Below are 24,921 nucleotides of genomic sequence, written 5' to 3'. Positions count from 1 at the left end.
TCAGAGGCAGGAGGTGGAGCGGCTTCGTATTGCACGGAGCTTCGGTGGAGATGTAAGTGATGCCTGACCGACATGTGCTACGCTTTGTCATGCCTGGTCGGCAGGTGCTACGCACGGCATATCTTCCAAGGACTTCAAGCTGTGTCGGCTGGTGGTACTTGGAAGCATGATGCTGAGGTGTATCAGTGGCGACCGCGACGTGCTCAGTTGTTTGCGCGCAGGGAGGAGGTGCCGTTGGGCGCCATGGTGGCGTCGACGATAGCTAGACCGAGCAAGGTTGATGCATCAGTACAGTTCTGAAGATGGAGCGGTGGCAGTTGACGACGGCGGCTTCTGAGAGCATGCCGGACCAGTGCGTGCCCCAGACCCGGCAAGTGGCTAGGTTGGGGTCTCAGGTCTTTGATGTTAGGCTTGGCTGCGATGTCTGTTTGGTATTAGGCTCAGGCTATCTGCGCCCCTTCATCAACTGGATAGATGTAGCGACAGTTTGTTGCTTAGACGGCGGCTTTAGTCTTACTGTTGCATGACTTTGTAGGGTCTTGTGAGAATAATTAATAAAATGGCCGTATGCATCGCCCAGATGCAGAGGCCGGGGGTCATCCTCCTTTTCTAAAGAAACATCGCGAGTTCCCTAAAATTTCATAAAAGTGTTTCCATTTTATTTAGGTGCCATCGAGGACTGATAACAAAAATTCATGGGGAAAGCCGGAAAGGGGACGTCCTCCGACCCCGCTAAATGTAGCAGCAGCAGTAATGGTGGAGGGGCAGGCACACCCCTCCCTTGGGGTACACTCCCTTCGTCTTGCAGTAGTTGTCGCAGTCGGGTATGTCCGCGCATTTGCCCATGCACATGTACTGCGCCGTTCCTGCGTCCAAAACCCTAACGTTAAGGTCCAATTTGTAACAGAGAAAAGTAACAAGATATGTCCTGAATGAAGTTTTATCAGGTCACAGGATGTGTGTATTTGGATGAGAAGTGCTTCTAACTTCTGAGGACTAGTGCATTTAACCAGTTACAGCTTACACAACTGATTTAAGAATAGAGGTTGTACAGATGGAAAATTGCACTGATCTTAAATTTACAAAAGCAGATTTGGATGGAGGAGTAGAGAGGATAGATACCTGATGAGAAAAGGAGGGCGGCACAAACTACAGCAATGACAAGGATCTTGCAAATGACAGAGAGAAAAGTTGAAGCCATCTCAACGTTGTCTATGTAGGTCTCTGGAAATTAAGCAAAAGTGTTATTTGTATATGCTGCACTGCTGGTATCTCGTCTCCACATGCTTATATAGGAAGTGTGCATTAAAGAGCATAAGATTCGGTTAATAATAAAAAAATGCTGTTAATCTTGGTAAAATCCCTTCGAGAAGAAAATCTATCAGATTAAATGCAAGATATGCTTGAGATTTACAGCAGTACAATGCCTTCGGATCATGGCTTTATTGTACTGGAAGGTAATATACCAGTGCTTTTGCTGAAGTGTAAATCAGAGATAGATACGTTGATAATTGGGAAAATCCTTTTGAGAAGAAAAAATATCAGATTAAATGTAGAAGATATGCTAGTGATATTAAAGCAGTACAATGTCTTCCCATTGTGGCTTTATTGTACTGCAAGATTTTTTTTCTTTGCGAATAATTGTACTCCAAGATATACCGATGCAGCACAAAGCAGCGAATAATTGACGAGGCATGTGCACAGCAAGATGTACAAATTCAGATATTGATAAAAAAAGGGCATCACAATCTATTTTACGGCCAAACTGTTCTGGGATAAAATGCAATTCCATACTAGTATTAGAGAAGGCTGTACAGAGGTTGCTTGAGGTTCCAATGCCTCGCCAGTTTCTTTCTCAAATTTCACATCAGCTAGAAAGATGATAAGGCTACCCAAGGGTACTGTTTGCCATTGTCGAATCTTGTTACTGCTGTAATCTTTGGTGCTTTTGGAGGAATACCTTCGATCGTATATCAGCCTGGGCAAAGAATGGCCAATTAGTACACAAAATGCAACTGCCGACATGTGGAAACTTGATATATGATCTTTAAATTTAACCTGGCGTGTAGGCTCTGGAACACGATATCTGCAGCAGTATTTCACTATCCCAATGGCAGAGTCAAGCGAAATGCGATGACCAACTGAGATGTAGATTGGCCTCGATGAACCAGGGCATGAACACATTGCCTAGGACAAGTTGTTTGGGTTCATGTGCAACAAACATACATTTCATTAACAGGAAGTATATAAAAGAAAGGAAACCCCGTTACACGTTTAGCAATATAATACAAATTTTTGGTGCAATATAGAGTCTCTTACCGCTCCCCATGTCGTCCCAGACTGCCCAGTCAATGAAATACATTCCTTATTGCAGTTTCCTTTTCCTTCAAGCTGTTTTCTGACTTCAGATTGGTCAAGACCATCCACATGGTGCAACTGGGGCATTGAAAACACTGAGGATTTAGTCTTCCCTAAAAGTACAACTGTGGGAGAAGAACTCGACACACACACACAAAAAAAATAAAAAATAAAATGCAATGGCAGTAAAATTAACCTACATTTTTTCCAACTCCGATGGTCGGCAGGTCTGCAAGGACACCGAGATGACATGCTAAACCAAAACCTGCAGAACATATATTTATTAGAGGATGACCCATTCACATATAATGACTATAGCTAATGCAGCTTGCCACAAATATGCATAACCTAACAAGATGTATTGTATCATCAAGATTATATGCTAAGGGCTTCAGGGATTACAACGAACTCATTCTTTCATAAACACAGAAATCACCTTAGCCTTAGTCTTACGAACTAAGATCGATGAAAAAGAAATCCAATAACACCGCGTACATATAATATGATTCTAGAACCTAATTTCACTTGTGCAGCTTTTTCTACTAGTGCCAAACTTGCTATCCGCACCATACTATTACTTTAAAACTGTAAAGAGTGCATAAGGGTGACTGTAATTGATCTGTTACCTCGTGGATGGAGTAACCCATTTCCATCAACCATGAGTAACTGCCAAAGAAGAACGATAAAAACCTTAGAAAATGCACTGGCAAAGAAAGATGATTACTACATGTTGATTTATAAAGACTACTACTGTGATATCTAAAATGTAAATTCACATGAGATTTTAATCCAAAACGAATTCTCTGCCTGCATAGTACTGTACTTTTTGTTCTCGTCATCACAGGCACACCAACAGGAAATAAGGCACGCAACGCCATGAGATACTTCAGAATATATCCTCAGTAATCCTGTTTGCAAGACAAAAAATCTTTACATCTAGTTCCTATTCCCTTATGCTGACATTTGGGCAAGTGATGTCATCTACTTAAGCATGCTTGCATTTTTCTCTTCTATGGAAGTTCCTGTTTGCTAACAAAAATGCTATACAGAACATCATGTTTTAAATTAGTGTTATTCACCAAATACAGAGCACCAAATCTAAGATCAGTACAGTTGCAAGCACCACAGAGGATATTTACCTGAGGGTAGAAATGTTGAGCATTGATCTTCAACTTCTCCAGGAGTCCAAGAAGAATGGGAGCCTGCACCGGTAGATGGTTTTCTTACATATGATACATGCGGGTACATAAACTGAAAGCATACAAGAAATATAAATGATCACAGATGTTTGCAACCAAACAAGGAAGCAAAGTCAATCACGATCACCTCTCCTATGTTCTATGATAACTAGACATTGCCCTGGCAATACAAGACTCACTTCTGACTCTAGAGATAACAATAAGCTGAAGGCATGTCGAGCACGTAACAAATAACACTGAGTGAATCTTTTCCAGCCTGATTTGCACCTTTGAGACTACTGTCCAAACATAATAAACTTTGTACCACTGATGCAAGTAAGACAAGATTGTTCAGTGATACAACAGTAGTCCAAAAATTTATGTTACTTACTTACTGTCAAAGCAAATTAAACTGAAGAACAAAGTGTCTACCATAGATAAACTGCACGTGTCTATATTTTCACTGTTCCAAACAAATTCAACGAAAAAGAGCGTATATGTATATGGTGTGCCATACCTCTCTGAAAGCAAGAAAACCAGGAATGTACGGCACTTGCATCCGGACAACATCGAACTCCTCATGGACGATTTCCAAGGCATCGGCGTCCAGAACCACCACCGCGGCACACGCCGTGGAAGGGTCTTCTTTGAGGAAGCTAATGTCAACCCCACCTATATACTTCAGCTTGCCCCTGGCATCACTCTGGTCCGAGTTCGAGCTCACCGAAGGTAAAGACCACTCGAAATCATCCTCGAGAACGAGCCTGCCCTTGAGCGCATCCTGCGTCCTGCATCACCGGACAACATGAATCGAATCTACTCCCTTTGATTCAACCGGAGATGAACTGAATGGGAAGTTTATGGAATCGATAAGTAGATTGGAACTAGCAATGGCATATACAGACCTCGCCCATTGTTGCTTCTGCAGCTCCAGATCAGAGCCGTCGCCTCCTCTGTCCATTACCCTTCTGGTTCCTGCTCGCGCGGTGGTCCGGAGCTCTCGGGGGGAGATGGAAACCTAGGAATTCCAAGTTGGGTCGGGCGATTCGGTAACAAGTGCTGGGGATTGAGGAATCGATCGATGGCTTCCGCAGCAGCTATGCGCGCGTCTACTGCGCAGCGCGGCAGCTTCCGATTAGGACCAGGGGAACAACGGGCGGGCGAAGCAAGCAGCGAGAAACGCGCCGCGATTCTCACCTGTCACGGCGGGGGCGGCCGGTCGATGCCGGCGGCGAGGTTTTCCTCTCCGGGAACAAGCCGACGACTCTCTGTCTCTTTCTCTTCTTTGCTTGGTTTGGGCTTTGGGCTGATAACGGTGATTCCTGGGCCCATCGAAAGGTGTTCACTTTCGTTTCCTCGTTGTTTTCCCCTAATAAAAACAAACTCAACTTTTTTAGGGGTAAAAAGAAAACTCAAATGATAAATGCCACGCGTGTGGCGCAAAGGATTCCGGCCTTGACGTTTTTTACAACTAAATTTTCCATCTGAAAAGAAAAAAAACCAACCCTCAAAAAACTGAAACTTGTCATCCAAAATGAAAATTGCCATGCTTAACAATTAAAGTTGCCATCCTCGCGTCACTAAACTTGTAATAAAAAATGTTCGGAGGTGACATGTAGTCGTGCCACACGTGTGACACTTATCAAGGGCCAAACAAATTCCTCGGTGATTTTCCTAAAAAAGGCCAAGTTCATCGGTTGTCAACTCTTTTTTTAGCTTGGGAAAATAATGCGAGAGAAGTGCAACTCTCAACTCTTGAACTCTTGCCCTAGTCTAATCTACAAACCTCAGTTGTAATACTGTCTAAGAATCAATGCCGAACTCTTGAAACCAGTCAAGATTCATCCCTCCCCTCGCCACACCCTGGTTTTGACCTCATTGACCATCCAGTCAGCAAGCCATTCAGCAAAAATTCATAATTTCCAGAGAAATACAAAAATCTGTAAAAAAAAATCCAGAAAAACCTTATATACATTTTCTTAAACTAAAAATTAAAACAAACAAATTCTAAATTATGGGAAAATGAAATTTCACAATAATTTTCATTAACTTAATTTTTTTGAAAGTTTCCTAAAATTCTTAGTATTGTTTTCCTAAGTTTAATGATTTTCTACAAAAAAATAAAAAACATTGGGCAAAATTGTCATTTGACGATACTTTTCATTATTTTTAAGAAAAAAAGTTGAAACTTTCGCAGAATGCTTACCATTGTCTTCTTGATTTTATATATTTTTTAAAAAAATTATGGAAAATTTAAGTTTTTTGACAAAATTTCGCAAAAATTGGGCAGAATATTATCACTTTTGTTTATTATGCTACATAATTTATTTGTTTTTAAAATTTTTACAGAAATATTTTTTGTTTTTTCTGGAAATTTTTTATTTTCCAGATTTATTTTTGGTTTTCCCTGGAAATTTTGAAAATTTTGCGGACATGGCTTGTTGACTGGATGGTCGACGGGTCAAAACCGGTCAACTATGTCAAAACCAAGGTGTGGGGAGGAGAGGGTTGAATCCTGATTATAAGAGTTTGGGGTTGATTTCTAGACGGTATTATAGTTGAGAGTTGTAGATTAGACTAGGGCAAGAGTTGAACGTTGATATATGCACTTCTCTCAAAAAATGCATGTTGTATACAATCTGAACTCTGAAGGTTCATCTTTTTTTTTTCCTTTTGCAATGAATCTGTCCCAGTTCTTGTTGACATGTTGTTTTTACTTCTAGGGGAATGAATCCTGCCTGCAGCAGGTCCTCAATCAATCCTATCTTAATCTTAATCAACAAGATCACTAGATATTTATGTCGACCAGATTTTCTCAGATATTTATAAATTTATACTGACCAGATTTTCTCAAATTTTATACTGACCAGGTTTTCTCATTCATGTTCCAATACGAATGATTTTCGCAACAAACAAAACACAAACATGCTAAACAGATGCAGACATAACACTTGGTAAACGAAAATGGAATGGAAACCTTCAACAGAGCTATGTGTAACGTTAGAACCAGTCGTAGATTTGAAAGCTCAAGACCAGACAATAGATGTTGCCTGTTTTAAATTCCATGTCACCCGCAAAGAGAACATCACGGTCAGCTTAGTGCATACCTTTCATGTTATGTTCTTCACCGAAAGCACAGTAATTTCATTTTAACACGCGATATATATATACATCCAATTACAGTTGCTAGCAATCAAACGGAACTTCCATTGAGGGTTTCCAAACTACTGATCTCCTCCTTCATGATGCCTGGGCATGATATCAACCTTAATCTCAAGAAGGCTCTCAACAGGCTGCCTGCACATGGGGCATTTGTTGGTCTGGAACCTTAATGTCTGAGCACACTCCCTGCATAGGCACTGCAAAAGAGCACCGGACATGATTTTTCAGTTCCACTGGTTTCATGTAGATGACAGGTCAATGAAATTTGGCTTATTTTCATCTGCCACATAAGATAAAATGGTTGCATTTCGAGGAATATATGAAACAGGATTGTAGTACTATCTGCTGGATGTATGACAAAAGGTAGAAACGTTGGGCACACGATGCAAGTACATAATATTCTTGTCTTGGTTCCAAGCTAGGGGCCAGTTTGCAGAGGATATACTGTGCCATGCTGCACCTGCCATATATGCCCATGCTGGATGTAACTTTGAAGATTTTGCAGTGTTTAAAACTATGTTACATGCAAGTACATTTTGTAGTTGTTCGTTCGTCTGTGTGTCAATTTTTCACGAAAGCATGGAAGCAACATGCAAAATGCATCTTTGCCAAAATCACAAGCATCAGACAAATTAGAAAGAAGAAGAAATGGATATTACAAGTAACTGGCTAAATATCGAGACTTAGTAAACTTTCGTGATAAGAAACAAATCATATTCCAATGCGTGCTAACTAGATTCCTGAGTGGATTGCACAGCAACTCTGTGTACTTTTTAGTGCTAAATATGCAATGATGAACATGCATGGGGCTGTCATATTATTATGTTGAACTCCTACCTTCCTATCAAATTACATGGCTTTCCTACAATGTCACCACCACTAACTCATATAGCAGTAGGATACCCACCTTCCACTACCGAGTTTAACGAAAATCAATACAGAAAATTCCACAATGAAATGAGAACCAAGAACTATACAAAACTGATACTAACTCTGTTAAAAATAGATGATGTTTTAAACAGTGACATGACCTCCAGCAATCATCTTTCATCATTGTTTTTTGTACATGTTAGAAGAGAAGTATAATATTACATTATGACAATATTATTCAGCAAATATATAATATTATTTTCACCTTGCCAAACCAATTTTTATATATTAGTATTTACAGTTAGAACTTTTTGGCAACACGCTTTCTAGGATGTCAACATTTGAGGACAGGTGTAATATAACTAATCTTGCCAAGCCTATTTCTATCATAGTTGTCTTTAAGAAGAAAGGGTTATCAATTTTTACATTTAAAACAAGTCTCAATAGCCATAAGCCTTATATCTACATCTATACATCTAAAGAGCATTTAGTAGGAAAGGATAACCTACCATATGCCTGCATGGAAGGACAGTTGTATCTCTTGGTTCTGTAAGACAAACCACACATTCTTTCCCAGAATCATCCTCATTTACATTCCTGTCAGCTGTGTTCCTGTCCCCAATACCGTATATCTCCTGCAAGACATATCTAGTTCCATTTACCCACAGTATCTGCTGCACAATGTTGATCCCATATTCAGCACTGTCTTTCTTAACAAACACAGCAAATTTAACCAAAGACTTCGAGTCTTCGGCATCATGTTTCTTTTCTAACTCTTGCTTGCTTGGCACACCCACTTCCACTTTGAATGCGAGAGGAAATACACGATCCTCCCCAACCTTAGTTAGCTCAGATTCCTCAAACATTGAGAGCTTAATTCCAGTTCCACTTGGTTGCCTGAACTCCTGACCATGACCTTCCTTAAATGTTACCGTGACAGGTTTGAGCAAATTTTCCTTTGTACCCTTCAGGACACAGTCATCACCTTCTTGTGCAAAGAAGTAAACTGTTATACTGTTTGCAGGATCAGAAATTAAGAGTCAGTATTTGATTAAAATAACATGACAGTCTTGTCATCCAAATATTAAAAGAAGCAGGGGACGCGGTACACAGGTACAAAGCATGAGATGCTACTAAACACTATGCAACAAATGGGCATAACGTAGGGATAGCCAAACCTCGGAATGGGACAGAGCCAGGCATGCATTTGGAGAATCTCATTAAGTATGGCTTTGCCATGGTAAAATTACAGAAGGTAGTACACAGCCCAAGACCATTAAATCTCCATTTAATTTAACCTCATGTGCCCTGAGTTTTTCATTTTCCCACCCAGATGAATATGATTAAGTTCAGATTCCATACCTAGACCTACTAGTTCCTTTAACAACAAGCCGTGCAAATAATATACAGTATTCTAATATATGAAGTGAAGATGTCCATTCTTGACCAAGACAAGCACATACATGAGTCATAAGTGCCTAAATCTGTTTCTACAGGTTACTGCTTCTTGTTACTCGGACTCAAATATGAAGAATTCAGAAAACTGACACAGAATGTCCCAGTTTTGTTCAAATGGACAACAAAATACATAACAAAAGTATCATGTGGCTCCAACCAAATATGAAAGCATCATGGCTCCAACAAAATATGTACATGACGGCAGAAATTCCACACTGGCTAACTAATATCATCACGGGATAAAGCCCAATGATCGGCCACAAGGGTCCACAACGACACTACAGGTCTCCGTCTAATCAGCAAAACAGAGAAGAGTACGAGGGGGGCAGGGGGGTGGGGGGGCTGACCTCCCGGGGGCGTCGGCGTCGAAGGAGAAGGCGAGCAGGTGGCCGCCGTCGTCGTCGCGGTCCAGCCGCAGGGTATGCCCCTTGACGTTGACGCCGGCGCTCACCGCAACGGCCCTGTGCCGCTCCACGTGCGTGGGGAACGGCACCGGCGGCGGCGCGGCGGCGCCCGGGCGCCATGGCGGGTACTGGTGGTAGTACGGCGGGGGCACCCCGTGTAGATGAGGCCGCGGCGGGGGCAGGTTGGGGCGGCCGCTGCTTCCGGCGTTGCCCATCGGCGCGTCGCCGTCGCCTTCCTGCTGCGATTTAGGTTTTTGCTTTGACTTTTAGTCGAGTTATGGTGGGGGATGAGACGATGAGTGCGGCTTTGGTTAGGCTATTGTGTAACAGTGTAAGGGCCACTCCAACGGAAAATACATGGGTGCTCTCGGGGGCCAGCGCACCCTATATAAATTTTTTTAGTAATTCAACAAAAGTGCAAAAAAAAAAAAAATTCAAATTTCTTTTGGAATCAAACATGATCAAAATTGTACTCGTATAAAAAGTTTTGTCAAAGAATGACTTCCGTTGCATCCTGGGGTCGAAGATTGTCGTCGTAAACTTGTTTTTTTCCCTGAAGTCAATAAGAATCATTTCTTATCCAAACTTTCTATACGAGCCCAATACCTGATCATATTTGATTTCAAAAAAGATTCAGAATTTTTTTAAAGAAATTGAATTTTTTTTGCGAATATAGGGTGCGCGGGTACACGAGAGCACCAAGTTCCTGTCCCCACTCCAACGCGCCGACCCGAAGAGGTATCAATTTTGTCCTTTTTTTCATTTATATTTGCCAGAAGGATAGGCACCCGGGTGGACGAAAGAATGAACACAGGACGAGCAAAACATAGGGCCGGATGAAATACAAAATGTACATGTTTTAAGTAGAACTAGCACATACGCCCGTGCCTCGCTATGGAGAAAACATGATTGACATGAACCAGACGATAATACAGTTAAATGAATTAAATAAATGAATAAGATCAATGAATCCTTTGAGAGTGACAACCATGATCTCGATGCACCACGGTTCCGGATATGCCGGAGAAGGAGACGGCGTCACAGCGGCGATCGTAGCCATCAGTGATGCTTGCTGCCATCTTGATAGTGTCGACGCGGATGAATATGGAGACGTAGCTAGACTTGAAACAAGGTCCCTTCCCATCTCCGGCTCCTGCATGAAGGCATCCATGACGTCCGTTGTGGTGGAGCAGAACGGGAAGATGTGGCCGCAAGCACCGCGGGCAAGGTCTCATGCAAAAGAAGAGTGGCCATCCGTGATTTTTCTTTTAATTTTATGCACGAATTTGTTCGATGGAGACCATAGTTAAGCCTCCTCGATATGTTGTGACCTGTGCAACCCCCTAAACCAACACGCAGTTCAACCCCCGACCCCCGCGTCCCTCCTCGAGGCGACACGGGGGGAATCCAGATCCCCGCCACCGGCCGACCTCCTTCCCTCTCCTCCCCCTCGCCGCCGCCAAGGGCCACTGCAGGGCAAAGCCCGGGCAGGGCCGGAGGCGGTGGGGCCTCTCCTCGGCGTGGCTCCCCGCCCTCTGACCATGGCGCGGTGCTTTGTCGGCGGCGGCGCTTGGCGGCGTGGTGCTGCGAGGGCGCAGCGGCTGCGGGGGTGATGGAGCTCCGTCCGGCGGTGTTGCCTGCGGCTGCGGCGGCCAGAGGTCTTGGTTCCATCCCGATCCCCTTCTCCAGATCTAGATCTGGCCGGTCGGGACCTGGGCGTGGCTGCCGGCGGGCGTGGTGATGCCGGGCCTCCACGGCTGCTAGGCACGGTGTCGTGCCGGCGGTTGCGTTGGGGCCCCGATGTGGTGGTGGCTGAGGACGAAGCACAGCGAGAGACATGGAGATGCGGCGGGCTTGGCATGGACAGTAGTGGTGTGGTGAGGCGGGCTGGTGGCAGCGACAGATACTGGAGGCGGCGACACGAACCACCGTCCTGGTTGGTGGCGGAGCTGCGATGGCTCTGCTAGGATGGAGTTCCTGGCGAGCAGTGAGCGTCCGGGCCACCTCTGGGCTGTGTGGTGAGCGGCGGTGGTCTTCCGGTGGTGCCGGTGTGGGAGTTGCCCGTGGCTTGGTGCTGGATCGTCGAAAGGTTGTCACTTTGGAGCGGATGATAGCCTTCGGTGGCGGTTTTGGCCCTTGCTGGAGGAGTTCGATGGCTACGGTTCCTTGGCCAAGTTGTAGGTGTTTGGTGGCGGCGTCTATCCTTGCTGTGCTGACTGTCAGCGGTCCTTGGCTATGCAGCTACAATGGCGAGGTGTTGCGATGGCGGCAGTGTGTAGCCTCTTGGACGGTGCTGCCCAATTCCTTCGAGGTGTGGAGATGTGCGATGATCGGATGAAAATCTTGCACGGCTCTTGCCGGGCCCGCGGCGATGGCACCTGTGGGTGTCATCCCCCTCCTTGGAGGCGTCGTCGAGGTCATTTCGACACTTCCCTTACTCGTCTGGAGTTGGTTGTTGTCTCCGGGTGGAAGCCTTGATTCAGTCGGATCAGCACGATGATGGCGTCTCGACGTCGCTCCTTTGTTGGGAGCATCGTGTTTGGAGATACGGCTTTGTTCCTCGCTGCTCTTCTCCGGTGTTTGCCGCGGTCCTATTCTGATTCCCGACGGCGCTATTGACGGCCTTCGCCGATGCATCCAAGACGGTGTCTTCCTCAGATCGGAGCAAGTCCTGCCATTTACCTGCCACCTCCTCTTCGGCATTGATGGTGGATGGTGCGTCGACAAGCGAAGTTGAATGGAGCAGTTGGTCTTCGGAGGTGTTGGTTGTTGGGGAACGCAGTATTTCAAATTTTTTACCTACGATCACGCAAGATCTATCTATGTGATGCATAGCAATGAGCGGGAGAGTGTGTCCACGTATCCTCGTAGACCGAAAGCGGAAGCGTTAAGTAACGTGGTTGATGTAGTCGAACGTCTTCGCGATCCAACCGATCAAGTACCGAACGCACGGCACCTCCACGATCTGCACACGTTCAGCTCGGTGATGTCCCTCGTACTCTTGATCCAGCTGAGGCCGAGGGAGAGTTTCGTCAGCACGACGGCGTGATGACGGTGATGATGAAGTTACCGACGCAGGGCTTCGCCTAAGCACTACAACGATATGACCGAGGTGGTAATCTGTGGAGGGGGGCACTGCACACGGCTAAGACAACTGTCAACTTGTGTGTTCTAGGGTGCCCCTGCCCCCGTATATATATAAAGGAGCAAGGGGGAGGCCGGCCGGCCCTCATGGGGTGCGCCCCAAGTAGGATTCCTACTAGGAATCCTATTCCTAGTAGGTTTCCAACAAGAGAAGAGAGGGGGAAGGAAGGAGAGGGAGAGAGGGAGAGGGAAAGAGGGGGGCGCCGCCCCCTCCTAGTCCAATTTGGGCTCCTCAGGGGGGGCGGCCAACCCTAGGGGCCCCTCCTCTCTCTCTCACAAGGCCCATGTTGGCCCATTAGTTCCCCCCGGGGGTTCCGATGACCCCCAGCACTCCGATATTTATCCGGTGACCCCCCGGAACTCATCCGTGTCCGAATGACATCGTCCAATATATCAATCTTTATGTCTCGACCATTTCGAGACTCCTCGTCATGTTCGTGATCACATCCGGGACTCCGAACAACCTTCGGTACATCAAAACACATAAACTCATAATACCAATCATCATCGAACTTTAAGCGTGCAGACCCTACAGGTTTGAGAACTATGTAGACATGGCCGAGACTCATCTCTGGTCAATAAGCAATAGCGGAACCTGGATGCTCATATTGGCTCCTACATATTCTACGAAGATCTTTATCGGTCAAACCGCATAACAACATACGTTGTTCCCTTTGTCATCGGTGTGTTACTTGCCCGAGATTCGATCATTGGTATCTCAATACCTAGTTCAATCTCGTTACCGGCAAGTCTCTTTACTCGTTCCGTAATGCATCATCCAGCAACTAACCCAATAGTCACATTGCTTGCAAGGCTTATAGTGATGTGCATTACCGAGAGGGCCCAGAGATACCTCTCCGACAATCGGAGTGACAAATCCTAATCTCGATCTATGCCAACTCAACAAACACCATCGGAGACACCTGTAGAGCATCTTTATAATCACCCAGTTACGTTGTGACGTTTGATAGCACACTAAGTGTTCCTCCGGTATTCGGGAGTTGCATAATCTCATAGTCATAGGAACATGTATAAGTCATGAAGAAAGCAATAGCAACAAACTAAACGATCATCGTGCTAAGCTAACGGATGGGTCTTGTCAATCACATCATTCTCTAATGATGTGATCCCGTTAATCAAATGACAACTCATGTCTATGGCTAGGGAACTTAACCATCTTTGATCAACGAGTTAGTCAAGTAGAGGCATACTAGTGACACTCTGTTTGTCTATGTATTCACACATGTACTAAGTTTCCGGTTAATACAATTCTAGCATGAATAATAAATATTTATCATGATATAAGGAAATGTAAATAACAACTTTATTATTACCTCTCTATCTATCTTCTGCAGTGGTCGGGCATTGTGTGTGACTCAACTTCACACCTTGTAACACAGGCAAGAACCCTTTCTTTGCTTGATCCATTTTGAACTTCTTCAAAACTTTATCAAGGTATGTGGTTTTTGAAAGTCCAATTAAGCGTCTTGATCTATCTCTATAGATCTTGATGCCCAATATATAAGCAGCTTCACCGAGGTCTTTAATTGAAAAACTCTTGTCACTACAAAAAAAATACACTTCCGTGATGATACGTGTTTGTCACAGTAGGTCACGTTTTCTGTCATGCATGTACATCCATGATAAATTTATGACAGAATCAAGATAGTCATACCTGTGCTGTCGTAGAAGTGTTCCATGACATTACCAAAATTATCATCACGGAAGTGTCCACTTCCATGACGATAAATCGCGCGTCACAGAAGTGCTTTCGTCAAGGGTGACCGACACGTGGCATCCACCGTAACGGAACGCCGTTAAGCTATCGGGTCCGGTTTTGGATCCGATAACCCATTAACAGCCCCGACCAATGGGGATTTTCCACGTGTAAAATCATCATTGGCTGGAGGAAACACGTGTCAGCTCCGTGTTGGCACAGGTGTCACTCATCCAATGGGCGAGATGCGCCTATGATATGTTAACACGTGGACCGGCCCAAAAGTGGCCCATAAAGTTTAAATGGGCCGACCCAACTAAAGTCCCACAAGATTTTGCGGACCATAATGGGCCGGCCCAGCTAAAGGCCCACAAGATTTTCTGGGCCATAATGGGCCGGCCCAGGTAAAGGCCCACAAGATTTTTGCGGGCCATAATGGGCCGGCCCAGGTGAAGGCCCACAAGATTTTTGTGGACCATAATGGGCCGGCCCAGCTGTAGGCCCACAAGATTTTGAGGACCCTAGTAGGCCGGCCCATTAACTGGATGCCATGTTTTGGGCCAAATGCCGGCCCATATTTAATCCGGTCCATTAATGGCCTGCCACGTTCCGGGCCTAATAATGGCCCATATGAGATTCGGCCCGTTAAAAGCCTACCACGTTCTGGGCCAAATTACGGCCCAGATCAGGTCCGGCCCTTTAAGAGGCTTTGGGCTAAATTATGGCCCATATCAGATTCGGCCCGTCAACTGGACGCTACGCTTTTGGGCCCATTTTCTAAAGGCCCATTTAGTAATTCGGCCTGATATTAGTTTCGGCCTGTTAAGGGCCCGTTTAACATTTCGGCCCTATATTAATTTCGGCCTATTAAAAGCCCGTCATATAGTTGGGCCTAACTACGGCCCGGTTTGCATCCGGCCTGCTCGCAACCGATAAACTGATTGGGCCAAACAAGGACCGAGACAATTTTGGCCTGTTATAAGCCCATGATTGGATTGGCACATTCATGGGCCGGGGTCTATTTCGGCCTGCTGCCGGCCCGTGAGTTGTTCGGCATGTTTCAGGCCCAACCTACTTTTCAGCCTCCTAAAGACCCATTGAGTTTTCTTGGGAAAATTGGGCCGGCGGTTTACTCGGCCTATTAAAGGCCCGAATCTACTAGTGGGCCAGTTTACATTTAGGCCTGTTAACGGACCAAGATGACGGGGCCCATGATGCGGATCATACATGGTGATTTGCATGACGGCCCGATTATGTACCGTAATTTTATGGTTTGGCCGGTTTACTGCGAAGACATGATATATATACAGTAAAATAACTGCAGCATCGTGAATAAGAAAAAAACCTAGACTATACAATAAAGAAATTATGGCATATTACATCCACTGGGCATCAAAGTTCGCCACTATGATAATAAAGCAAAAGCAGACAACAGATTACATACACTGGGCATCAAAGATCGCCACGAGTGCAACTAAACACGTCGACAAAATAATATACAAAACCGACAGCACTTCAATAGAGTTCAAGAAAGGTTAGCCCTGCTCGGGAGCTGCAGCGCAAGCAGTTGAGCAAGCTGGTGAGACTGCACTTATTTGACACTTATATCCTCCTCACTCTGAAAGATAAACATTTCTTACTGACGAATAAAGTGACACAGTTTAAAATATCATTAACACAATATGGTATTGTTCAGGTCAAGACATGGCAGGAAATGACATTGTGAAGGAGTTGGCAGCTTCACGACACCACTGGATTACAGATCAAGAACTCATAAGTATCAATGGTTAGTGTGTTGTCAATTTATCCCATTTCAGATTGGCAAAATAAGATCACTTGCTCTGTATAGTTTAATTTACATGGTATGAAGAAGGAACTTGGTTGTACAATTGAAAACTTAAATTGAGAAGGACAAACTTTTGTTTATGAACTGGAGTACATAATAAACTTTAAACATGCAATTTGATGCAAACACCAAAAAAACAGCTGTTGCAGTCATGCCTAACCAAATATACACAACAAAGTTTGAAGGCTTGAGAAGGACAAACTTACATTATTGGTGAAGGCAGGCTCTATAAAGTCCTTGTCCATGCTGATGGGGGGGGGGAGCAATTCAAGAAGTTTACCACAGAATCTTCTTCATAAGCATTGCCTTTATTCTATATTTTGTTAAGAGTAAATATAGATGTGACAATATAAGAAAAATGGAGAATATTTAAGATAAGATGAAGAGTGATGCTACATAACCAAGTAGCTATAAATGTAAGTACATCGATACAGGCAAAAGGTACAACCAAGAGCAATGCAGAGCTAAACTTCTTTAGTACCATCGGTGTTATCCAACCTTATGGTAAGAGTAAATATAGATCTTATGTGTAGAAAATGGAGGGCAAAGGAAAATAAGCGGCACGAGTGATGGTACATGAACAACTACCTGTCAATATAAGTACACTGATAAAGGATAGTAGGTACTTACAAGAACAATGCAGAGCTAAAAAATTTCATTGGCATTGGATATATTCTACACTAATGTAACCATTCATATAGATCAGATAATTTGGAGCGAACAATTGATAAGCAAGCTATCATGCATACTGCTGTCACATAATGAACCAGGTATGTATGCAAGTACAGTGATACAGGAGAACAAGTACTAACAAGAGCAAAGCAGTGGGCAACATATTTTGCGATATCCTGTCGTTCTTTTCAAACCAGAATTCTTTTCGAGCAGATTTCCTGCAAAAAAGATCCGTAAGGCACATGCGGAAAAGTAGAAGTTCAAATTATCATGCGATATCATAGACAGTACCTCATCCTCGGAACGAGACCAGTGCATAACAAGGTTTTTCCATTCAATGTCTTCTAAATTTAGCACAGGAGACTTCACCAGAAATTCGTTTATAGACTTGCCATCAAAGTGTGATTTCCTTAGGTAACACCGATACTGCTGCAATGCTTCCTTGAAAAGCGCAAGCAAGCTTTGCTCGTCATAACTATCCAGATTGACCCTCGCCTACTTACAACAATGTAATGTAAATCATTGATGTGTTCAATCAGTAGAAAACAGGAAAATAATCACCATGAATAATAGCACTTACACATAAGTGGGATAGGAAGATGTGAAAATGGTGTTTGTCTTCACTATAATCTTCCCATGATGGGAATATATGCACGTAGTCCCTAACAACATTGAAAGCATTGTCTTTTAAACTGGGAATAACTGGAATGAGGTTCCAATCTGCAGGAATTGGCCGTCTCTGCAGTTGGGATAGGTCTTCGGCCGGTGGACTTGCTGTACTTTTTGCTGGAGTGGGATTTTTCTATGGTACGGCTGGTGCTATGGCAACTGAAATCGGCATACCTTTTGCTGGAGTGCAGGTCATGTGTGGTGCGGCTAGTGGTGTGGCCAATGAAGTATGGGTACAGTCTGCTGGAGTCAGTCCCACGTTTTGTGTCACTGGTTGTACAGCCAATATAAGTGGGGTGCTGTCTGATTTCTCCGGCACAACCACGTTTTTCAAGGACTTTGCTGGTGCTCCATCAGGTTCGGCAATCACCCTCTTCCTTTTTGATGTCTAATGCACAAGAACAGCATTTGAGTTGACAAACATGGTATGATGACAGATGGAATATGTATTGATAATGGATGGGCATGGCATCTCGACATATATGATGAGTAAACTAAGCAGATGGCAGTGCAACAAAGTAGAAGAAATGCAAGACAACATATGCAAGATATGCGCAACCAATAAAACCTTGCCAAATTAGAACAGGCACCGTGATGGGTGAACAGGATAGGCCATCTGCCTTTGACTCCTCGAGGTTAGAATAGTCATTAGGATCATATTCTGAACAAGAATCAACAGGTGGTGAGCGTATGAGTTTCATTGCATCCAGAATGGCACTCAATGCCTTGGTGCAAATTTTGTAAGTCATTGCGGTGTTTAGCTTCAAGAGTGGACTGCTGCTAGTGCGACACAAAGCAGCTACACAGATCATAGTGTAGATATAACGGGAAAACCGTAAGCATCAGAGTAAAATCAGCAAAGTGGAACTTGCTGGAATATATGTGCTAGTATTGCCGGTACAACTAGAAAGCCTTCGGATACCAGCTCTCTTGAACTGAAGGTGCGGTACTGTTAATACCAGTGTAACTCTCAAAGGCGACACAGCTCCCCGCATTTCCTTGCTATTCTTATAGGATTCAAGTGGGCAGGCCACTACAAATCCTATTCCCATGTTTACAAAATCCTACGAATCAAAGAGGCCCGACGAGTTCAAAGTGTCCATACCAACCGACCGTATAGACCTCTACACTGCAAATGTCCCTGCTCATATTGCTACAAGGAACATACTGTACTACTATCATACTCCCTCCATTCCAAAATATAAGTCTTGGTAGAGATTTCCACTATGGATCACATACAGATGTATCCAGATACATTTTAGAGTGTAGATTCACTCATTTTGCTCCATATGTAGTCCATGGTGGAATCTATACAAAGACTTGTATTTAGGAACGGAGAGAGTACTTATTAAAGAAGAACGGAAGAGGAACATGGTAAAAAAGAGCAAGTAGATTTTGGATAATAAAATGTTCGTTGCGCAGTGCCCACACATGATGAACCAGAGCGCATTAAGAAAGCAACTCCCTACTGTCTCTCTATATGTGGTGCACGTGCTTTTTCGAAAGTAAAGTAGGAACATTAGCTAACCAATTAAATGTTATCTGTTTTAGTAATATCAGCATCATATCAGATTCGTACTTGAGCAACAAGTTTGGAATTATGAGTGGCACGTTGTTTAGCTTGATGGATTCAGGAGTAGTGCTAAGCAGGTACGATGATGGTACTGAATATAAAGGCATGTCTGCATTTGGGTCAGTCGACCATTTCAGGCGGTTGGATGAAGATCCTACGTCTCCTAACCCTTCTTCTTCCTCGTCTCTGATTCTTCCCATACAGAACACCGCACGGGTCGCCGGCCGGACCATCGGCCCCCACCGCCTGTGTCCGCCACCCCCACCCCCACCCCCACCCGCGTTGAGTTTTCTTCGTTCGGCGAGGCCCCACCACCGCCCCCAACAACCAAAGTCCCCACCCGAGCCCCTTCGTTCGCACTGGGGAACTCCAGCGAGCTCTGAAAAATCGGCTGACCCAATTTTGAAATTTATTCTACTGTGATTTAACTAGTGTGGAATATAAAAGGCAAAAACCATAAGCATTGGGAGTATAGTGTTGAGCGTGCCATGGCAAATCTGATGGTGCAAACCGGACAAAGGCAACTTCGCAACCAATGTTTGCTCTCAACTAGCAAGTAAGTGATGGACAAGAAATCAGAGTAAAGCAGTGGCGATCTATTTCCTTGCAGGGATAAATAAGTTGAGCGGATACGAAAGAGTACCGCCTCTGGTGCGGCGTCGTGTATGCATCTGCTGAGAATTTGACGGTGCTGCGGTAGCGATGGCTGTCGGCGGCGTGGAAGCAGATCTAGGAGGGTAGACGGTGGCGGCGGGGCGCGGTGGACGAGACGGTCGTAGGAGCGGCGCCGGCAAGGTGGACGACGACGGGGATGAAGCGAGAGGACGGGATGCAAGGATCCCAGTCCGAAGCCGTGGATGAGAGAGGTCGATCTCTTGTAATATGGACGGCGGCGTCGGGGTATCAACTCCGGCATGGTGGAGGAGGACGGCGGTGGATGGGGTGGCGGACGGAGGAGGCTGGGGTGGAGAGGATGTTTTGGAGCCCACGGAGTATGGATGGGGAAATGGAGGTGGAGAGGAAGGGGGAACCATGTCTTCAGGGCGCGCTTGTCTCAAATGCGAGGAAATTTACAAACTTAGCCCCCATTTCAAATTTCCTACATCACAGCAATATTAGTCGGTTGGGGATAGGACGGTAATCTCGCATACACCGAATATTTGCCGACGAGAGTTTGTTTTTGGCGCCCACCATGTATGAATCGGGGAGGGAGTCGATTTCAGCCGAGGACACACTGTGTTTTGGCGCCCACCGTGTATGAATCCGGGTGAGAGGCGGTTATGTCACGTTCGAGTGAAATTACAAACCTACCCCTATCGAAACCTATAGAAATCGAGCAGATAGGCTTTGCGTGGCAGGGATAGGCAGTAGTAATTTCCATCTCGCAGATTTTGGTTTCGGGAGGTTACTGCGACTTTCCCTGCTTCGTTCAAATTTTGCAGAGTGCACGTTTACCATGCCAACTCAATTCGAATCCCATTTGTATTCTATTTTTTTCGGGCGGGATCCATTTTCGATTGGAATAAAATTCTATATACATCATTTTTTAATATATACTTTCAAAAGCACAACAAAGAATTCTGCTCCTTTATATGTATAATATGATTTACAAATACAATGATCTCAAAATCATAAGGTTGAATTCAAAAAATTAAACCAAATTATGTTCTACTAAAATGTATGGATCAGTAATATCTACATATTAAATAACATAGATGCGCGTGAATTCATATGAGTATGCATGTTTGATAGATCAATTTTGGTTCGAGTATGGATTACATGTATCATCATCTCAAATTCAAATATTTGAATCCCTTTTATGTTCACTCCTTTCATGCCCATCTCTCTCGCATGCATGCTCCTTCATGTAGCTATCACTCTCTTTTCTCCAGCTCACCCGCACGCTCACTTCATGTTTCTCCTATCCTCGCAAACATGGTCTCTCGACGTCTCCCTTGAGAAGTGTCACACTCTCCCTATCATTATACATTACACGGTTTTCATTATCTCTCACGTCTCTACCGTTCTCTCGTATCACTAGGTACCTAAGCTTGCTTTTTCACCGCCACACACACAGTCTCCACTCGTCTTTCACTTTGTCTTTCTCTCTATGAGATTCTCTCACACACCCTATATGTCTCTAGATATGAATCATACCACTAAAATTACTCTCTCTCTCTCTCTCTCTCTCCTGTAGACACAACATTTGTTGCGGTCTCCTTTTCGTCTCCATCCCAGACTGACATTATTCATTTGTTTACCGATCAGACAAACTCCCCCCCCTCTCTCTCACACACACACAACTCCTGCTTCCACTCCCCTTCCCGACTACCGTCTCTCTCTCACACACAAAACTCTCGCTTTCGCACCCCCGTCTCGTATTTCTCTCACAAACATTTATCGACTAGCCTCTAGATAGGTTTATACACCCGCACACTCGTGCTTCCACTATCGCATACATGTCTCTCTCCCGCTCCTTGTATCTATGTAGATTTTTCTTCCCTTCTTGAGACACGCCCTCTCGATCGTGCACACACACACTATCGCCTCATTTTAAGCTGATACCTCTCGCACACACACTCTTTGTATCTTTGTCACACATGCACTCCGTCCTCCTCCTCTCTCCCTCTCTCTCTCACACACATGGGCTTTTTGCAACAACTAGCAAGATGCCCATGCGTTGCACGGAACATGAAGATGTATTTTTATGAGTAGTTTATCTTGTGGGAGAAAAGGATGAACAAGGGAAGGCCTTATTTGCAAGTGTGGAGAGGGGTGTGGGTATCTTTTTGCAAAATTGCCATAGTTTCCTTCCTATCCGTCAGATATAGATCGGACGGCATACATTGCAGGATGGTAGGCACACGATCATCACCAACTATGCTTTTTATAAGAGTAGGGATAAAAAACAGAGTTGGTGATGATGGTGGGCCTGCCATCCTGCAATATAGGTCGTCCAATTTATATCTGACGGATAGGAACGAAACTATGGAAATTTACCCGCACTCCTCTCCACATTTGCAGATAAGGCCTTCCCTCGTTCATCCTTTTCTCCCACAAGATCTTGATGTTCCGTGCAACGCACGGGCATCTTGCTAGTAAGAGTAGAAATTAGACATATACTACTTCTCGAATCTTGAAACCAACAACATTCCTCCCTTATCTCATCAAAACCGCCAAAGGAATATATTTTGAGTGAAACATAACATTTGTTTAGTGATATATGTATTTCAAAACTAGACTTTTTTCTATCAAATCGGTGAATATGTATTAATCTACTCAGATCGTGTGGCAACGTATTGGCACATTGCTAGTAGTTATTATAATTTTGTGGACACCAGACAAACGGTGCAGTACATATACGAAGAGAAGAGGCGCACGCACACAGTCGGTCTCTCGCTGTCTCGCACACATGAGTGTTACGTAAAGGCAACGTTAACAAATAAACCCTAAAACCCTAGGTGCACGATTGTTGCATTCGCGGGTACCGGGTACGTGGTGGAGCGCACCTTTGTAGGAATAGTCAGCTCGCGTGATAATTTGATCCGTAGGAGTTGATGGTCGGGACCACAGGTGAACGACTTGGAGGCGGTGGCTCGCCAGTTGCCACAGATCGAGTAGCCACGTTTAAAATATCATTTTTTTAGCGGGGTTAAGAGTTCCGATTTTCAATGGCGCGTTATAAGTACTAAGTACTCCCTTTGTCCCAAAATATAAGAACGTTTTTAACACTACACTAATGTCAAAAACGTTCTTATATTATGGGACGGAGGGAGTAGTTTTTAGAACGACTGGTATGGAGCGAAAATGGAATTCATAGTACTACCTACTACGTACCTCCTTGGCGTATGGTTGTATGGGTTTATGTTGCGAGATGTTGAACCTGGTAGTTCTAGGGCAAATACTATGTTTAGATTTAGATGTTGGTTTTCAGTAATGAAAATCGGAAGGGGGAAACCCTTCTTTGATTAAAAAAAACTACTACCTCCGTTCTGGTTTACTAGTCCACATCGTTTTTTGGGTCAAAGTTTGCCCATGAATTTTACTTGTAAAATGTGAATGGAAAACGAGATCTTGTTATACGCAAACAAAAAAGGACTGGAGGGAGTGATTGCTCTGACACGGACACGACCTCTCATAGCGCAGGCAATTAACCGGCGCGCCGGCCAAGAGGGCCCCACTCGCTGCAGGCCCGGCTGAACACGCCTCCTCGCCGCATGCAACCGGCTTCAGACTGCCCCGCCTGCCTTCATTGAATCCGCGCGTGTGCCGGCAACACGTCCTTCCGCGAGCTGGCCGGCATTTTAGAACAGAAAAAGTGACCAAAATATAATTAATTATGCATGGTCTTGACTTGTTGTGCTCGCACTAGTAGCAGGAACTAGAGGTTTTTCTTTATTCATAACACTCCTCAATTTTTTTTGGCTTTGAAGTGAATCATGGTTGTGGACATTATGTATGAATGTGGAGATATCTGTGAACATGAGTTTGATGTGGAAGTTGAACTTGGAATATCGGGCTTGCGCGTGAACTATACCATGTCCAATGCTTCGTCTGTTATTGTTTGGAAAGTAATTGTTGTTATTACATGACCCGAAAAAATATATTTTGTGCCACATCAGTAGATGCACGGACATCACAACAGGCATGCTGACTGGATAAACATTTGAACCTAGCTACTATGAAGGAAATTTTGTATTGACAACAGTTTTAGATAGCAGGAGACGCCTAGCCTGCTCTGCCTCTGCTAGCTTATTTCTGGCTTCTTCCATCTCTTCTTTGGCATGGGTGAAGAGAGCATCTGATTGCTCTTTTCGCTTCTTCAGGAACTGAGCTACATTCTCAAGGGCTGCTGCACGCTTTCTTTCAGCCTTTACTAGAGCCACGAGGACACGAACAGCTGACGACTCCACATGGCTTGCGTGTAATCCAGCATCATCTGGGAATTTGCACCCTGTGTCTAATCCAGCATCATTAGGGAACTGGCACCTTGTGTGTAATCCAGCCTCATTCTGGAAACATGATCTCGAGGTTGACCATACTTCCCTCCTCGCAGGAACTGCATCCTGACATGAAGTTACTTCTTTTTTAGATAATTACTCAGAGCAACCCAAATCCATTTAGTAGAAGCCAGATAAACAGAACTGGGAGAAGTGAATTCAAAAGGAAAAAAATATAAAAACAGACTACAAGGTGAGAACACCCACTTCCTACATCAAGCTAAAAACGAAAGCATTAGGACGATTAAGAATCTTCTTATGACACATCGAAGAACACAAGGATTAAGAGAAACAGAAACTACAACATATACACATAGAAGAACACGAGGCTAAACGAAAGTAATTGAAAGGGTGTTACTTACCAAAGCTCGTTTTACAGGTTCGGTGCAGCTCCTCTTTAACTTGACACGCTCCTTGAAGATGTCCCCAATATCCCGTGTTTGGTCTTCATTTCTCCTCTACATGTTCGCACTCGTGGTTTTAAAATCTCAACATGGCAAGTAAAATATACTACTAGTAATACTCGCGCATCTTGTGGGCAACATTAAAGCACTCGTCTGCCATGTTAGAGCATCTCCAACAGAATCGCAACGCGCGGTGCTTTAAAAAAGCGTTTACAGTGCTAAGATCGAGAAGTAGAGATAGAGAGTAGATGATAGTTCTCAGCATAGATAGATAAAAAAATATAGATTATTCAACTACTCCTCGTCGTCCGACTCCTCCTCGGTGATGTCCTCCTCCGACGTCTGACTGTAGGCGTGAAGATACCGATCGTCGTCGGATTCCCAGGGCGACGCTGCTCCTAGCCTCATGTTGAATTGAGCGTCCGCTTTTCGCCTACGCTTGTCCTCGCGATAGGCGGCTCGCTCT

The 24,921-nt window shown here is 44.4% G+C and overlaps 2 protein-coding genes across 5 annotated transcripts; both read right to left on the bottom strand.

Moving 5' to 3' along the window:
* Positions 1 to 544: 544 nt before the first annotated feature.
* On the bottom strand, positions 545 to 4,877 carry LOC123165237 (endonuclease V). Of its 4 annotated transcripts, XM_044582875.1 has the most exons (10): positions 4,442 to 4,832; positions 4,054 to 4,324; positions 3,498 to 3,560; positions 2,985 to 3,024; positions 2,559 to 2,623; positions 2,320 to 2,436; positions 2,059 to 2,187; positions 1,961 to 1,978; positions 1,123 to 1,224; positions 545 to 866 (listed from the first exon to the last, which is right to left on the bottom strand). In XM_044582875.1, the coding sequence occupies exons 1-9, from the start codon at positions 4,495 to 4,497 to the stop codon at positions 1,213 to 1,215; spliced, it is 771 nt and encodes a 256-aa protein (XP_044438810.1). In that variant the 5' UTR covers positions 4,498 to 4,832; the 3' UTR covers positions 545 to 866; positions 1,123 to 1,212. The 4 variants fall into 4 exon arrangements, with proteins under 4 accessions (XP_044438810.1, XP_044438807.1, XP_044438808.1 ...); XM_044582873.1 differs by lacking the exons at positions 545 to 866; positions 1,123 to 1,224 and having other exon boundaries at positions 1,856 to 1,978; positions 4,442 to 4,648; positions 4,734 to 4,877; XM_044582874.1 differs by lacking the exons at positions 545 to 866; positions 1,123 to 1,224 and having other exon boundaries at positions 1,856 to 1,978; positions 4,442 to 4,645; positions 4,734 to 4,869.
* Positions 4,878 to 6,531: 1,654 nt separating this feature from the next.
* LOC123165236 (probable E3 ubiquitin-protein ligase LOG2) lies at positions 6,532 to 9,733 on the bottom strand. Its single transcript, XM_044582871.1, has 3 exons — positions 9,374 to 9,733; positions 8,078 to 8,582; positions 6,532 to 6,895 (listed from the first exon to the last, which is right to left on the bottom strand). The coding sequence occupies exons 1-3, from the start codon at positions 9,643 to 9,645 to the stop codon at positions 6,761 to 6,763; spliced, it is 912 nt and encodes a 303-aa protein (XP_044438806.1). The 5' UTR covers positions 9,646 to 9,733; the 3' UTR covers positions 6,532 to 6,760.
* Positions 9,734 to 24,921: the final 15,188 nt, after the last annotated feature.

The sequence above is a fragment of the Triticum aestivum genome, chromosome 7D (genome assembly GCF_018294505.1).
Source record: "Triticum aestivum cultivar Chinese Spring chromosome 7D, IWGSC CS RefSeq v2.1, whole genome shotgun sequence".
NCBI lineage: Eukaryota > Viridiplantae > Streptophyta > Magnoliopsida > Poales > Poaceae > Triticum > Triticum aestivum.
Note: the sequence above shows the minus strand (reverse complement) of the source record. Positions and strands in the feature narration are given on the sequence as shown.